General features: G+C 38.2%; 1 protein-coding gene across 3 annotated transcripts in view; it reads right to left on the reverse strand.

Moving 5' to 3' along the window:
• Positions 1-14,985, reverse strand: part of slka (STE20-like kinase a) — a 29,576-nt gene that overhangs the window by 1,605 nt on the left and 12,986 nt on the right. Inside the window, exons 4-18 of one of the 3 annotated variants that reach the window (XM_079634573.1) lie at positions 14,601-14,750; positions 13,679-13,751; positions 13,337-13,531; positions 12,901-12,982; positions 12,649-12,795; positions 11,313-12,494; positions 10,906-11,036; positions 10,661-10,784; positions 8,343-8,522; positions 4,198-4,269; positions 2,501-2,630; positions 1,628-1,752; positions 1,347-1,535; positions 1,125-1,250; positions 852-965 (exon numbers count right to left, since the gene is read on the reverse strand). In XM_079634573.1, the coding sequence (XP_079490699.1) occupies positions 852-965; positions 1,125-1,250; positions 1,347-1,535; positions 1,628-1,752; positions 2,501-2,630; positions 4,198-4,269; positions 8,343-8,522; positions 10,661-10,784; positions 10,906-11,036; positions 11,313-12,494; positions 12,649-12,795; positions 12,901-12,982; positions 13,337-13,531; positions 13,679-13,751; positions 14,601-14,750 (3,020 nt within the window). Of the gene's footprint in view, positions 1-851; positions 966-1,124; positions 1,251-1,346; positions 1,536-1,627; positions 1,753-2,500; positions 2,631-4,197; positions 4,270-5,392; positions 5,486-8,342; positions 8,523-10,660; positions 10,785-10,905; positions 11,037-11,312; positions 12,495-12,648; positions 12,796-12,900; positions 12,983-13,336; positions 13,532-13,678; positions 13,752-14,600; positions 14,751-14,985 lie in introns of all 3 variants that reach the window. The other 2 variants (XM_079634572.1, XM_079634574.1) reach the window with 2 other exon arrangements.

Consider the following 14,985-nt stretch of genomic DNA (forward strand, 5'->3'; position numbering starts at 1 on the left):
CAGGAGAGAGACATAGTATGTGTACTTACAAAGAACAGTCCTACGCAAAATAGACATGCATATTATCTTTACAAAATACTATGACCTCAGACTTTATTCTAATATTTTCTTAGATTTTATGATAATATTAGGGTATATAGGGTTACACACACACGTTCAAAAGTTCAGGGTCAGTAAGATTTTTTTGGGGGGGGGGGGGGGGGGGGGGGGATGAATACTTCTACTCAGCAAGGCTGCATGAAACTGACCGAAAGTGAAGACTTTTATAAACACCGGTAACACTTTTCAATATGGTTCATTAGTTAACTACCTTAGTTAATATTATTTCAGTATTTTGATTATAATAAATACTGTAACAAATGTATTGCTCATTGTGTTAGTTCATGGTAATTAATACATTAACTAATGAACCTTATTTGAAGTATTACCAGATTTTTTATTTCAAATGAATGCTGTTCTTTTGAGCTTTCTATTCATCAGAGTTTTCATAAATATAATAAGCAGCACAACTAAAGACTTGGCTTTGCCAAAGAGAAAACAATGATTTAAATTGTAATATATATTACAATATTACTTGTATGTATTTTCACTGTATTTTTGATCAAATAATTGCAGCCTTGGTGAACAAAAGACTCTCAAAAACATTAATCAGTAGTAGTGTGCATATAAAAGTTATTAATAATTATATAATCATGTTAAATACATTTTTCCATTTCATATATTTTCTTAACAACTTGTTTGGAAAACCACAATCTTTGACATGGGAGAAAGAGCACCATGATCCACTTGAAATTATCACGTTTAACTGGATCCAATGAAAATGCAAATAATGTTAATGATATACTGAATACCTTCTTCCTGGGACGAAGCTTCTCCCTCCAGTCTTTCAGCTCCTGACTGTGCTCCTCATCCAGCTCCTTCAGCTTCTGAGTCTCATGCTCAATCAGAAGGTGGCATTTCTCATTCTGTTGGCAATAAGACAATGAACCAGGTGTTACAACCAAAGATAGAGGGCAACTAGTTTAATTTAAAAGACTCAACAGAACAGAGCATAAACACAATCAAATATGCAGGCACAAAGGACAGAGGAAGATGGAAGGAATGTATGTCTGTGTGTTACAGACCTGCATCTGTTGAAGTTCTCTGATGTTGGAGTCACACTGCAGCTGCAAGTCTCTCATCTGGTTCTCATGTTTCTGATGCTGATGAAGTCTCTCGTTCTTCTGTCTCTTGTCCTCTTGAGCAGCAAACTGCTCGAAAATAAAGTTGAAAAAGGTTTAAAAAGGACTTAACACAATCCTGATTCCTCTGATCTTGACAAAGGTATTCCTGATAGAGGGTCTGACCTGTTTGATCTTCTCTCTGTCCTGCTCTGGAGTTCCTGTGCCAGTGATCCGCAGGCTCTTTTTAAACATTGCCATGCGAGTCTTCGCCTCACTGCGCTGGATCTTTGGCAGCCGAGCTCTTTCCTGTGTCTGCCTGTTCTTCATCTCCTCGATCAACCGCTGGTTATAACCCTGCATCTGCTCCATCTCCTGATGACCAGCCAAGTAGAAATAAACAGTCAAAGTGGCTACAAAACATGGCAGTATTTGGTTTGTTGTATAAATTGACAGCCAGGTCTCACCTTGTCATGCCTCTTGAGGAGCTGATGTCTCTGCATGAAGTATTGATCCTTCAGCTGCTGCTTCAGCAACTGGTGTTTCTCCTGCAGGTGGCGCTCCTCCAGCTCCCACATGGCTGCCTCCCGAGCTGTTGGTTTGTGAGCCAAAGAAGAGAGGAAATAGAGCAATTCTCAGCCGTTAGAACCAGACCATTTGACTCCATGCATGTTTAGACATGTTTGCAGACACAAATTCAAAATTAATTACACATCATAGATGGCAAATCTCAAAATGGTCTGTATGGAAAAATTTTCACACACACACACATCTAATCAAATGAGATCTGGGCCACACCACAAGAGGCATACGGCTGGCCTTTATAATTGGCCCCTGTCTGAAAATAACAAAGTTTAGCTCCATTTCAGCTTTACTGTCAGTAGAAGCAGGTAACTTGTTTCCGTTGTGGTTGGAGTTGAAAGCGTGACCTAGAAAAATATCACCAAATATGTGCAGCTGATATATTTGTAATGAACATAACCACAAAAGTCTACTGGACTCTCTCATAAAATCACTCAGTGAAGTTTGATGAACACTATTTGAGAATATACTGCAAGTAAACAAAAATGTTAACACCAAAAAACAAAAACAATGCTTTTAAAATGCTTTCTATTATTATCATTAATGCAAGAATATTCACAGAGGCCTCTCTGTAAATAGATATATTTACACACACACACTACTGTTTGGGGACAGTACGATTTTTCTGAGATAAAGTAATATTTTTATTCAGCAAGTTTGTGCAACTATATGAAAATATACTGCAGGCAAAAAAAACAAAAACAAAATTCAATTCAATGTAAGAATATTTACAGAAGCCTCTCTGTTAAGTGTCTGACCTCTCATGAGCTGCTGCTTGTGGTTGAGACAGTCTCTCTCTATAGTGGCAATCTCTAGTTTGTGCTGCTGGATGATCTTCTTCAGAGCTCCATCCAGCTCCTGCTGCTGCCTCTGGAGAAACTCTTGCTCCTAAGAGAAGCGAAGGTGGAGCGAGAAGAAGAAGGGAATCGGGTACAGAAACAACAGGGGTGTTGTAAATTAGTATCTGTACATGATCATGCTCCAAGGTGAAGCAGACAAATTCCACAGGAGCACTAACACAGCACTGATACCACAGCATTAAGAGGAAGGTCACACACTTAAACCATTTAACAGAGATAAAACAGTTATAAATTCATGATAAATGGATAAAGATTTAAGAAAGGAATGATCTAGAGAATAGATTAACAATACATACAAAGTCACAGTACAGCAATAACCATCTTAAGGTAAGCCCAGACTGACTTTTTTCATATTTTGATTAAAGGGGGGGAAAAAGATGGGATGGATTAAACACAATAAAATGTGTATTAAAATTAGTTGGTTCCTGAAAGCTTAATGAAATTTGATAAACGCAAAAAAGTACACTACCGTTCAAAGGTTTGTTCGGTAAAAGTCTCATGCTTATCAAGGCTGCATTTATTAAATAAATTCAGTAAAAACGTCAATTTGGTGAAATATTCCAATGTAAAATATTGTTTTTCTATTTTAATAGATTTTAAAATGTAATTTATTCCTGTGATATTTAGATATGATAAGCTGTATTTTCAATACTTAATATTTTTGTGGAAACCATGATAGATTCTCTGTATTCTTTGATGAATAGAAAGTAAAAACAAAACAAAAAACATCTTACTGACCACAAACTTTTCAATGGTAGTGTATGTATTTGTATAATTTAATAAATGTTCAAATTCTGCGGAAACCTTCCTGACAATCATTTCAGATCCATTTGGGCTTGCCAAAGACATGCGTAACAGACAAATTACTCAACTAAAGCAATACAGGCGATACATGTACATGTATATATATATAAGCTAATGCATTAATATACTACTGTCTACCAATAATAATAAAAAAATCTCAAGTCATCTTAAGGTGATCCTGATGTTCGACTCCTTTGAACTTGGCCTTCAGTGGCAGACAGAAAAAAAGCAGCACAGGTGACGCACAGAAACTTGACTAAAGTTTCAGTAACAGTATGAGAGAGTGAATGGATAGAAGAGATACTGAGACAGTGCAGCAACAGCACTCCAACACAACAGAGCACCTTCCTGCCCGCATGTGCCGTCAACATCACGTTCAAACACTACTGCACCGTTAAGAAGGGGCATGCTTCAGTAGAATCGTGTTGAACAATCAAATCAGTTCTGCTAGTGTCACTCAACAAATATATAGTTCAGGAGTGACAACAGTGCAATGATTCCAGTGAGGCTCACATGAACTTCTGCAGTAGGGAAGAGACATTTCAAAGTACTGGGGCGAGGAGATGTGCTGAAAACATGCATTTTGCATTTGTACTGGATTCTATTTTTTATGGTCTATTCTCTCTAGTTTTAAAATGTGTAAGCTGATCTGTTTTCCATTACTTTTAGTTATTTAAAAAAGTTAGCTAAACTATTACAGCTGTTGTGAATTTGTATGCATCTGCTCTGTAACTTGTGTGACGGTCGGGCACATGTGAGAGGGTTGAGTCACGAGGAGAGAAGAGACTTACATCCTGCATCTGAGCGTTGAACAGAGCACATGAGGACAACTGAAAAGACTGTATCATAACCTGGGCCACACCCTGTGGAGCAAAGCACAGCCAACTCCACCACGTCAGGAACAGGGGACACACACCAGCACTCAAGCGCATCACACGCAAACCATACACACATCTCACAATATCATCTAGTCTCCTCATTGCAATAATCTGTTAGTGTCCTGGGTCCTGAGCGAAGACCCGCGAGCAGTGATCCAGATGATGGACAGAGAGCGGGTTTAGCAGCTGGTGAGTCTGAAGGCTGTCATCCTTGACATGCATGATGAGATGCAGCAGTCATCATTAGTCTGTTATACTCCTCTCTTTTTGGAGTTGACAGAACATCCTACAGGGCTAAAAGTATGGGAATACCCCTTTCTAACCGGTTTTGCAACTTCAGCTACACACATTTCTAACAGGTGCATAACATCAAGTAAACAGCCATGCCAACTGTACAGACAAACATTTGCAGTGGAATAGGGTAGGGATGCATGATAAACCAAAATAAAAGTGAAAGGGTACGATTTAATTATATAAATATATGCGCAGAGAAGCGCAGACTATGTTGACCCAGTGTTTTCAGTGTCTCTGGGCGACTCGGTTGGAACATTGAAAAAGTTAATGAGCCATCAATGTAGATAAAGCTCAGTAGAGCTTATAAACACTTAGCTTTGAGGTTTAATGTTTCAAAATGAAATAAAGATATGAATAATTTTATTTTACTGTACAACTGTAAAATTACAATACTATTATATTTCTTTCCTTAATTTCTTTCCTATTTTTATTTTAAAGTAAAATATATCAGTAATATTTCTTGCTTTGTTTATTATTTTAGTTAATAATAATAAATATAATATTATCGCGCAGCCCTAAAATAGGACTGTGATTAATTGGAATGCAGGCGCCAGATGTCATCGCCTAATCTCCTTAATGCGTTTGTGTCTGGACTAGATCAAATCCCTGCATCCATGTTCTATTATCTAGTGGAAAGTCTTTCCAGAAAAGTGGAAGCTGATCTGGCAGCAAAGGGAGGACAAACTCTTCATTAATGCCAATGGCAGTTTCTTTAGGAATAACCTTAATTATTGTCAATCCTACAATTCAAGATCAGAGTGGTAGAAAAGAGAAGTGGAAGTGTGTGTATGGGGAAAGCCGGTGTCTAAATTACCTCTTCATGTTGAATGACTGCTAGGTCTTCCTTTAAGCGTTTCATGAGCTCTTTTCTCATGCGTTTGGGGGACTGTTCGACCTCTTGTTTGACCTACAGTGTGAGCATGCAGACTGTTGGGAATGAAGGCTTTACTTGCGTAGGGACTGACGGTGTAAATCATTAGTCGGAGAAAGTCATGCAAAATCTGCCATGAAGGGTTAATCTATGATGATGAACGCTTTAGTATTTGAAAGATGATCATCTCCAAGCCACTGATGATTTCCAACTGGGTTAGCAGTTAATATAAAGATGATTCCAATAGCCCATGATCAGCTACTGCCGTTAAAGAGTTGTTCAGAAGCTGAAGAACAGAGAAAAATCCCACTAACAGCAGCTAACATAGATCCTTCCTTCACCTCTACAACCATTACAGCCATCAGAGTATAGATCCCTTTAAAGTAATCTCTAAAAGATGCACACTTCTATATTGCTGACGTTTGTTCTTCTGTAAAGGAAGCTGTGTCAGCGGGACATTTTTTTCCAACAGCAAGAGAAGTCAAGTGCCAAAATGTCAAATTGTCAGTTTGATCAGGAAAGAAAGACGTTTTGCTGACCCTAGATTATCCTCGTTCTCAGAAATGCCAGTCACTGTCCAACTGAAAATATTAAAACTTATCGGTACTTTTATCTTTATAGTTTTCGTTCTTGATGTGAACGGGCCTTAACCCAGTTTGATTAATCATCTGAAATTATTTGGATTGTCCAATTAATAAATATTACATAGACAAAATTGTTCAATTTGATTTTGAATGAACAGTATCTCTGCCATAATAAAATCATATGCATTATCATCTGTAAGTTTGTGTTAATATTTAGGAAGAAGTCTCTTATGCTGTATTTATTTGATCAAAAATAGAGTTTTAAATCGAAATATTAATAAAGCTCAAAACAACTGTTTTCAAATTTAATATATTAGAATGTCACATGATCCTTCAGAAATCATTGTGATATGCTGATTTGGTGCTCAAGAAATTTGTTATTATTATCAATGTTGAAAACAGTTGTGCTGCTTACTCAAAAGAACAGCATTTATTTGAAATATTTTGTAATATTATAAAGGTCTTTACTGTACCTTTTGATCACAGCATCCTTGATAAATAAAAGTAGGCCTAGTAATTTAAAAATAAATCCTACTGACTCCAAACTTTTAAATGGTAGGGTAGTGTATATTACTTTATCTGCTGCTCAGCAATATAGAAAACTGAAATGTGCATCTTGCAATGAAGGTCACTTTTAACAGTATTTTTTAAATGAAAGGAAACTTAATGTCTAGTAAATATTAGTATATGAAAACTGTTTCCATCAAGAGAAGAGGCCCTACACCACAGCACTGATCTCCACTCATTACACACTCACACAGCAACATAATTAGTGACATTTAGAAAAGCATAACATCATAAAACAATGTGTGAAAACAGTTATTTTACATACTTATTCTGAAAAATAATGTTAATACTTTAGGAAACATTTATAAATTTCAATCTCAAGATGTATTTGAACAGGGTATCATGAGTGGGAGAAAGAGAGAGAAAACAAGACATTGCCGTATCTGAATCCATTAAGGCACTCTTAGGCACATGCATATGACAGCATTAGTGAGGAGCAAGCTGTCTAGTACAAGTGCCACAGAAAAACCAAAATAAGAGAGAATCTAGTGGTTCTAATACACAGTTTGACCATAGCTGTGAGCATGTATCATGCAATGAGAGACCACACAGCTGAAATGTGCTCTATTATGATCATGTTACTGACCATGAAAGCAAATGCACCATGCATCAATACCTAAAAGGAAATAAGAATAGTGACAAACCCACACCACACAGACCCCATTTCCATGAAGCCATGCATGATTGTACGGAAATCCCTTCATTCATGAGCAACACTTGAAAACACCAGCAGGAGGAAGAGATGAAATGAAGAGAACCTTTATATTGTTCCCAAGCCATTGCTTAGCACCCAATTAACCTTTAAAGCCATCTCTGTGGCCTCTCAGAGGATGGAGGTAATTGAATGTGAAAGCCAGAGTTTTGTTAAGCAAACATAACATGATAAGAAAAGAACTGCTTTGCATTTACAAGTCTGAACACAAAGCAAGAGACACAGCTGAGATGTGTCTATAGGGACAGATGAGGAAATCAATTCCATTTGCAGCTGCATTGTGATTCAGAAGCAAAGCTGCTAAAGTAAATTAGTCAAACGCAAGAGTGTCTGTTTGGGTTTTGCATCCCCAGAAAACAAGAATGAAAAAGCTACTAAAAGCATACCAAATAGGGATGAACATGAGCAATCCAACAGACAAATACTCATTCTGCAAACTAGTTGACAAGTAACGACTAATCACAAATAGATTGTCCGACTCCTTTGTGCCTTTACCTGCCATAGACTCAAATTTGTGTAAAGAAAATGTTATCTAGTCACTTATTCAGAAAAAAAGGGATGAAAAGTTGCAGGGACACGTATCAGCCCTTTTTTAAATAAGAATGTGAAGCTATAAAAAGTGAAAGTGATATGTTGACAGCATTTTTATGTATGCAAAATACACTAATGCTGGCAGCCTACTTTTCAAACTGATTTCTATGCAAGCTCCAGATAAGAGCTTTTTTTTTTGCTTTTTATTAATGCATACTTCTCATTCTTTCAAAAGAGGTTGTCAAAAAAAAAAAATCCTCCAAAACCATTGTAAGTGTGATATAGTTTAATGTTTGAGAATAAGACTCAATTTCTCAAAAGTGTCAAACTTGAAATTGAACAATTTTTTTACTTAAATTTAATTATAAGTAATCCATTATTTACTTAACTGTTAAATTACTCTGAATGCTCATCCCTAGCACCAACAAGCCATGGCCTGATAAACAAATACATGCATAAATACAGTGCATTCAACTCTGCGCCCCTCTTTCTCGGTTACCTCCTTTTTGCGGTTCTTTAGCATGTTCTGGAACTTGGAGAGCTCCTTGTCCTGCTCTGCTTTGATCCTCTTGGCCTCATCTCTCAGGCGGGTGGTGTGGTCCTGCTCCAGACGCTCTATGGTCTGTTTTTGCTGTTTCTCAAGGTTCTCCACCTCTTGGTCATACTGACGTTTCTTTCCCTGTGGAGAGAGAGTGTGAAAGAGGAATACTGAATTACGGTAACCGACCACTAATGCACTGAGCAATTTTATTGTGTGCTTGTGCCCCTGTGAGACTTCATCAGGCTTTTAAACCTGAACTAAAAGAGAGCAGTTCAACAAAAACACTAAACAATGGCTACAATTGAGACCAAATCAAATGTTATGAGTTTATAGAAATTTTTTCTGTCATTAGCTATATCTCCATCCATCTATTTTTATGTGCATTTTGGTAAATCGCATAAAAAATTTAATAAAATAAAAAACGCTGGATGAAATGGCAAGTTGCACATAAATTCTAAAAATGTGCTTGAAAATCTTGTGCGCTCAATTGAGTCAGATAAATGTTTTATCCGATAAGAAAATGAGCATAAATTACGATGAAAAACATTTACAGAATAAATTGAATTGATGAGCATTATTCAAAGACGTGACTATGTAATGGGACGGCATAACTGGACTACCCAGCGGATGATCTCGTTTAACAGCATCTGAAATGCTGTTTTGGTCATTCTGCCTCAGCAAAGTCTGTTATCAAAGTGGTTCGATTTAATGATCTCTTACACAACCATGTTCCCAAACAGCAGGCATCTGCCTCCGAAAGCAAGATAATATGTGTCTATTGTGTCACAAGTAATTTATTATATATGAAAATTATTATATACAGTGGCTTCTCCATCTTTATGATGTTTAGCGCCAGTTTACCAGGCAGTAACAATTTTGTACTCTTAAGCTCACTGGATGGATTTTCCAATTTTGCGCATAAATTGAATTCAAAACTTTGGATGGTAACATTAAATGTGGCAAAATGACAGCCAATCAGAACATACATGATGTTTAATAAAATGCTATGTGAAGCCAGATTTTGGACCAATGAGATCTGACTGTGGGTGGAGCTACTATAGATCACAACATTACAAAAATAGATCATAAATCCAAAGCACTGCTTGTTACAGCGGTGGCAAAATCTCAAATGAACATGAGAGAGATCGTTAGGAGGAAGGTTTCGAAATTAACTTTTTGGGTCACCTGCCACGGGGACTGGTAGATGAAAAAATCCACCAGCCAAGCATATTTTTTACCGGCCAAAATAATAAACAGCCTTTTTGTGTCACATATACATTAATTTCAGTACATTTAATTGAGATAATAAGGTATTATGTTGAATACGAACATAAAAAATTGTCCAGAGCAAAATTTGAAATGTAGGCTATAACAAAAAAAAATTTTTTTTTTACACACACTCTCTCTCTCTCTCTCTCTCTCTCTCTCTCTTCTTATGTTGAAAGGAATGGCTACTGTTCATTTGCACACACATTTCTGTCATTTTCTATCTGAAGCTATTGCCGCTGCAACATTGAAAACTCCGGTCTCTTGTTTTTAGCGCGAAAGCTCGCGTGATTGCCGCCGGACAGTCGTGCCGTGTACCAGCTGCTTTGACGCGATTATCAGTTTAACTGACTCGTAACGTGTGCAATATCTCACGACCTCCCGGGTGTCTGAACATTTTATTTTATTATTTACTCGCTAAACGGAAAATCTACCAGCATTTGGCGCTTGGCGGGTGTTAATTTGCTGAAGATTGCGGGATGCCTGAAGACAGCGCTTAGGAGACTGTGAAGCCTTTATACTTTCGCCTGGCTCCACTGAGAGAGAGAGAGAGCGCGCGCGCGACCGGGGCTCGCTCTCTCTCTCTGTTCGTTCTTCAGTTAAACATGCGCCCTGTCACACGCGCAGCAGTTCGTCTACTCACCGATCAGAGAAGACTATGGCGGGACAAACATTTTATTACATTACTATTTTGGTATGAACATTCACCCGCCAGTGTGGCGGATAGCCTTTTGAGATTTACTCGCCAAATGGAAAATCTACCCGCATTTGGCGCTTGGCTGGTGTTAATTTCGGACCCTGTTAGGAGGCAGTCTATTGCAGCCTTCCTGTTTTGTGAATCAACCTTGTTGTGTTTAGATACTTTTAACTTATCCATAATGCTACATCTACATTTAAGAAAACTAAAACAGTTCTTTCAGTGTTTATGAACAAAACAAAAGAGTGTACAATAAACAGTGGATTACAATGTTTGATGTAAACAAGTAAAGTGAGGAAATTAGGGTGCTGACCGTCATTTCCTGCTCGAAGCGCCTGAAGAGCTGCTCTTTCTGCTGCTGCAGTTTGTTGCTGAGCTGCTGCTGAGCTCTTTGCTCCTCTTTTTGCAGCAGCCTTAGTTCTCGAAGCTCCTGACGCCTACAAAATAAACACACTTCACACACTTTTTCTGGTGACTTAAAAAATTTAAGCATTATCATATATACATTATCATTTGCCAGTCGCAACTAGTAACAGTAACTGATGTCAGCTTAGATACCTCAAAAATCTCAGTTCCTCACTCTTGGTATCATTGTCGGTGACAATCTTAGATGTGGTGACACTGACTTCCACCCCATCGACCATAAACTTACGGGTCTTTTTCAGGGTTTTCTTTTGGCGCTTGCTGTCCTGTGGGAGTGAATACAGTTGAATTAATATTTACTTCCAGAACCTTAATTTCAAGGACATCTGGTGCAGTTATAGCAGGGGTGTCAAACTCAGTTCCTGGAGGCCCAAAACCCTGCAGAGTTTAGCTTCAACACTAATTAAACACACCTGATCCAGCTAATCAAGGTCTTCAGGATTACTAGAAACTTCCAGGCAGGTGTTTTGGAGCTGATTGGAGCTAAACTCTGCAGGACAGTGGTCCAGGACAGGAGTTTGACACATGTGAGTTATAGATACCTGTATTGAAACAGATCCTTTGCTTTTGGAGAGGAAGCTGGAGATTGACAGGTTAATGTCAATGCTGTTAGTGTCTGCAGCAGAACTGCTGCCCGAGTCAGAGTCTTTCTCTTTTTCAACATCTGGTTTCACCACCTCTGCTGCATTCTGGTCATTCTCAAGCATGGTAGGTGGTTCCTGGGTCTCTGGTCTGTCTGCATTAGCTTCTTGAGGTTTCTCTGTTGCACTGACGTCCTGTTCTTTTACACCATTGATGACAAAAACAGGCAATTCCTTCACAGAGGTGTCCTCTACTACATCTACTCCCTTGGTTGCAGGATCCTCTTTGGGTTCTGAACTCTCAGCTTCATCTCCACCTTTATCTTGTTCCTCTGTTGCCACTTGAGGAAGATCCTCCTTTACCTCTTCTGTAGAAACACCTGGTGAAGTTCCCATTTGCTCCTCCTTTACTTCTGAAGAAGCATCAGGTGAAATGTCCAATTGGTTCTTCTTTACCTCTTCTGAAGGGATATCTGGTGAGGTTACTGTTCTCTCATCCTCCACTAGATCCTTTTTAGTACTTTCTTCCTCAGTCTCAATTTTGTCTTCTGTTTTTCCTGTAACAACTGGTTCAGTGCCTTCTTCAGTAACACCATCAGATGTGTTTACTGGTTCAGCTTCATCTGAAGGCAGGATACGTTCCTCTTCTTCATCTGTGGTGGTTGGCGCTTTGGCTTGCTGCTGCATTTCTTTATATTCTTCTTTCTTCTCTGTTGTCTCTTCCACCTTAATTTCTTTCTTTTCTTCCTCTCCAGTTTCTTCACTGACGGTCACAATCTCTTGGAGGACGGAGTCATTTGATGCTGGTGGGTTTGGCTGATCAGAAATCTCCACTTCTGTGGTCACTGGTGTAGGAGATTCCTCTTGTTTTGGTACAGCCTCCTCACCAGAACGTGATTCCTCATTGCTGGTGTCTGAAACACTAAACTCATTCATCTTCTCATCCTCAGCATGGTTGGGTTTGCTGGTGTCCACCAGCATGTCGGAGGTCTTGTCACTAGCCTGATCCTCTGAACTGGGTTTTCTTTCAGGTTCAGCCCTCTCTGTGACCGACTCCAGAGTTGGCGTGCTCTGATTCTGCCTCTCATCCTCTGAACTGCCAACGCTGGTGTCCGATAATGCACGTTTGTGTCCATGCACTGCCTACATATAACAAATAAAAACAACTATGTGATGTGCATGAAGATACTTAATAAACTCTGCATGGAAGACAACACCATCATATTATCATCACAATTTCAGATTCTCTGAATGTGCTTCTACGTTCTGAAAGTGGTAAAAATGTTGATGTTCATACCTGCTGGGGCTCGGGCTCTTCTTCCTCCTCTTCCTCTTTTCCTTCTTCCTCTTTTCCCTCTTCAATCTCCTCAACCACTTCGGCTTTAGCTTCAGCAATCAGCTCTCGCAGTGGTTTGCTATCCTCCACATTTGAAACAAATGGATGCTGAAAGCAGACCATGGCTCATAACTAACATGTGCATTTTAATTCCATCCTTTAAATACATTAAATGCAAATGGAACCGCATCAAGAAATACAAGACGACCCAACCTGTAAGAGCTGCAATGCACTCCACCTATTGTCTACATTCTTATCCAGCGCTTTCCGCAGGAAATCACTGAACTCCGGAGACCTGTTTAACACAGCGGAGGAACAAATATAAACCATGTGCTGAATGTAAAAGGGCTTCGTTTGGGGTATTACAGTCATAACTATTGAGCAACAGGCTATCCAGTTCCAGGCTAATCATGTGTTGGGACTCTGGGAGGGTGACAGCTTATATGATTCATCAGCTCAATAGCCTCCAGTTTCATAGTTGGAAGGTTATTTATCATACCACCCAAAATATTACTAAATATGACCAAAAATCTTTTTTTTATTGAAATAACCTGTCCTCAGAAACAATATTGCTTCTCACTAATCACTTATCACATTTGACTTCATGACACATGTGGAAGATCATGGCACTGTGAGTCATAACTCTCACCATCGTGATGGAGCTGCGAGTGTGGGGGGCTCAGACTTTGCTATTTTTAGCAGGACTCTCATTGGGTTCATCTCGTGGTTGGGCGGCTCGATCTGTGCCAGCTCGATCAGAGTCACACCCAGGGACCAGATGTCCGCTTTGTAGTCGTACGGTCTGTCCTTTGACGTCTCACACATCACCACCTCGGGTGCCATCCTTGCATTTAAGAGAGAGAAGGGGAGGGAGGGGATTTTGTTAAATCGGACAAATAAAGAACCGTATTATGTGCCTTATTCACAGCTCTGTTCTTACTTGGTGACAGATCTCATGATTCAAAGCAAAGACTTCAATTGAGTGACTAACCAGTAAGGCGTTCCAATGAACGAGTCTCTTCTCTGTAGGGTCTTTGTATTTTTTGCAGACACTCCAAAGTCAGCTGAGAAGAGACATTGATCAAAATTAGAGACAGACAGTATGGCTGACAGCACTATGGAATTAAAAAGCCTTAAATAACAACAACAGTTTTTTGTTGAAAAACTTAAAAGGCAAGATAAACATTTCAGTTTACTAATATCTGCCCCTATTAATTTCCGAAGATCAATTAATGAGACTTTTTTTTAGAGTAAAGCAACATTTAAATATAAAAATGTAACAATTATAAAATTAGAATTTTAGAATTTATTCTAAGAATGACAATTCGATTTTATATACTAACAGTTATTGTTAGTATATAAAATGTAATTGTCATTCTTAGAATTTTATAATTATAAAAACAATTAATTTTATAAATATATTTAGCATTATATAAATATTTATTTATTTTCTATTTATTATACGGTACATTTTTTAGACAATCACAATTCAAGGACAGGGAAATCACCATTTTAAAACTCCCCGATACTTCCAGTCATTCAAGACTCTTTGATAGACTAAGAAAATGTGATATTTATATAATATTATAGTATTTATTGCAATTCAAGTTTCATTTCAATTTTAGTTCATTTATTTTGTATTTTGTGCATTTGTCATTTTTATTATTTTTTTATTTTTGTTTTATTTTTGTTTGTAATTTTAGTACTTCAACTTATTTCATTATTTATTACTTCAACTTAAGTTTTTTTCTCATCATCGAAAATATTTGATTTCAGCTTTATTTCAATTAACGAAAATGTTTTGTAATAGTTTAAGTTTTATTTAACAATAACCACATTGTCTTCTTTCTAAGGCAGTCATTTGTACCTCAGGTGCTAAGACAGTATCTAAGCACACTTCATGAAGCTATTACCCAATTTGACGTCTCCATCCGAGGTAAAGAGAATATTTCCAGCCTTCAGGTCCCGGTGTATAATCTTATTGTCATGGAGGTAAACCAGCGCCTCCAGTGTCTGTTTACACACAACCCGGATCTGAGGCTCTGTCAGTGGCCGCTCAAGCTCTGCAGACACACACACACACACACAAGCAAAAATGCCTTAAACAGAGTCACTGCTAAGCAAGCACACTTTATACATTTTTTTTATTTGCTGTGATGTGTATTTAAGTTAAACTAGACAAATAAACTACAATGTAAAAGTGACAAAGGGCTATGGCTTTTATTAATAGACTTGTTCTCTACTGTTGTTCTTGGCCAAGTAGTGCACACTGACTGAAGCAATGTGAACTGCCTTTAT

This window comes from Phoxinus phoxinus (assembly GCF_949152265.1).
Source record: "Phoxinus phoxinus genome assembly, chromosome: 14".
Taxonomy (NCBI): Eukaryota; Metazoa; Chordata; class Actinopteri; order Cypriniformes; family Leuciscidae; genus Phoxinus; species Phoxinus phoxinus.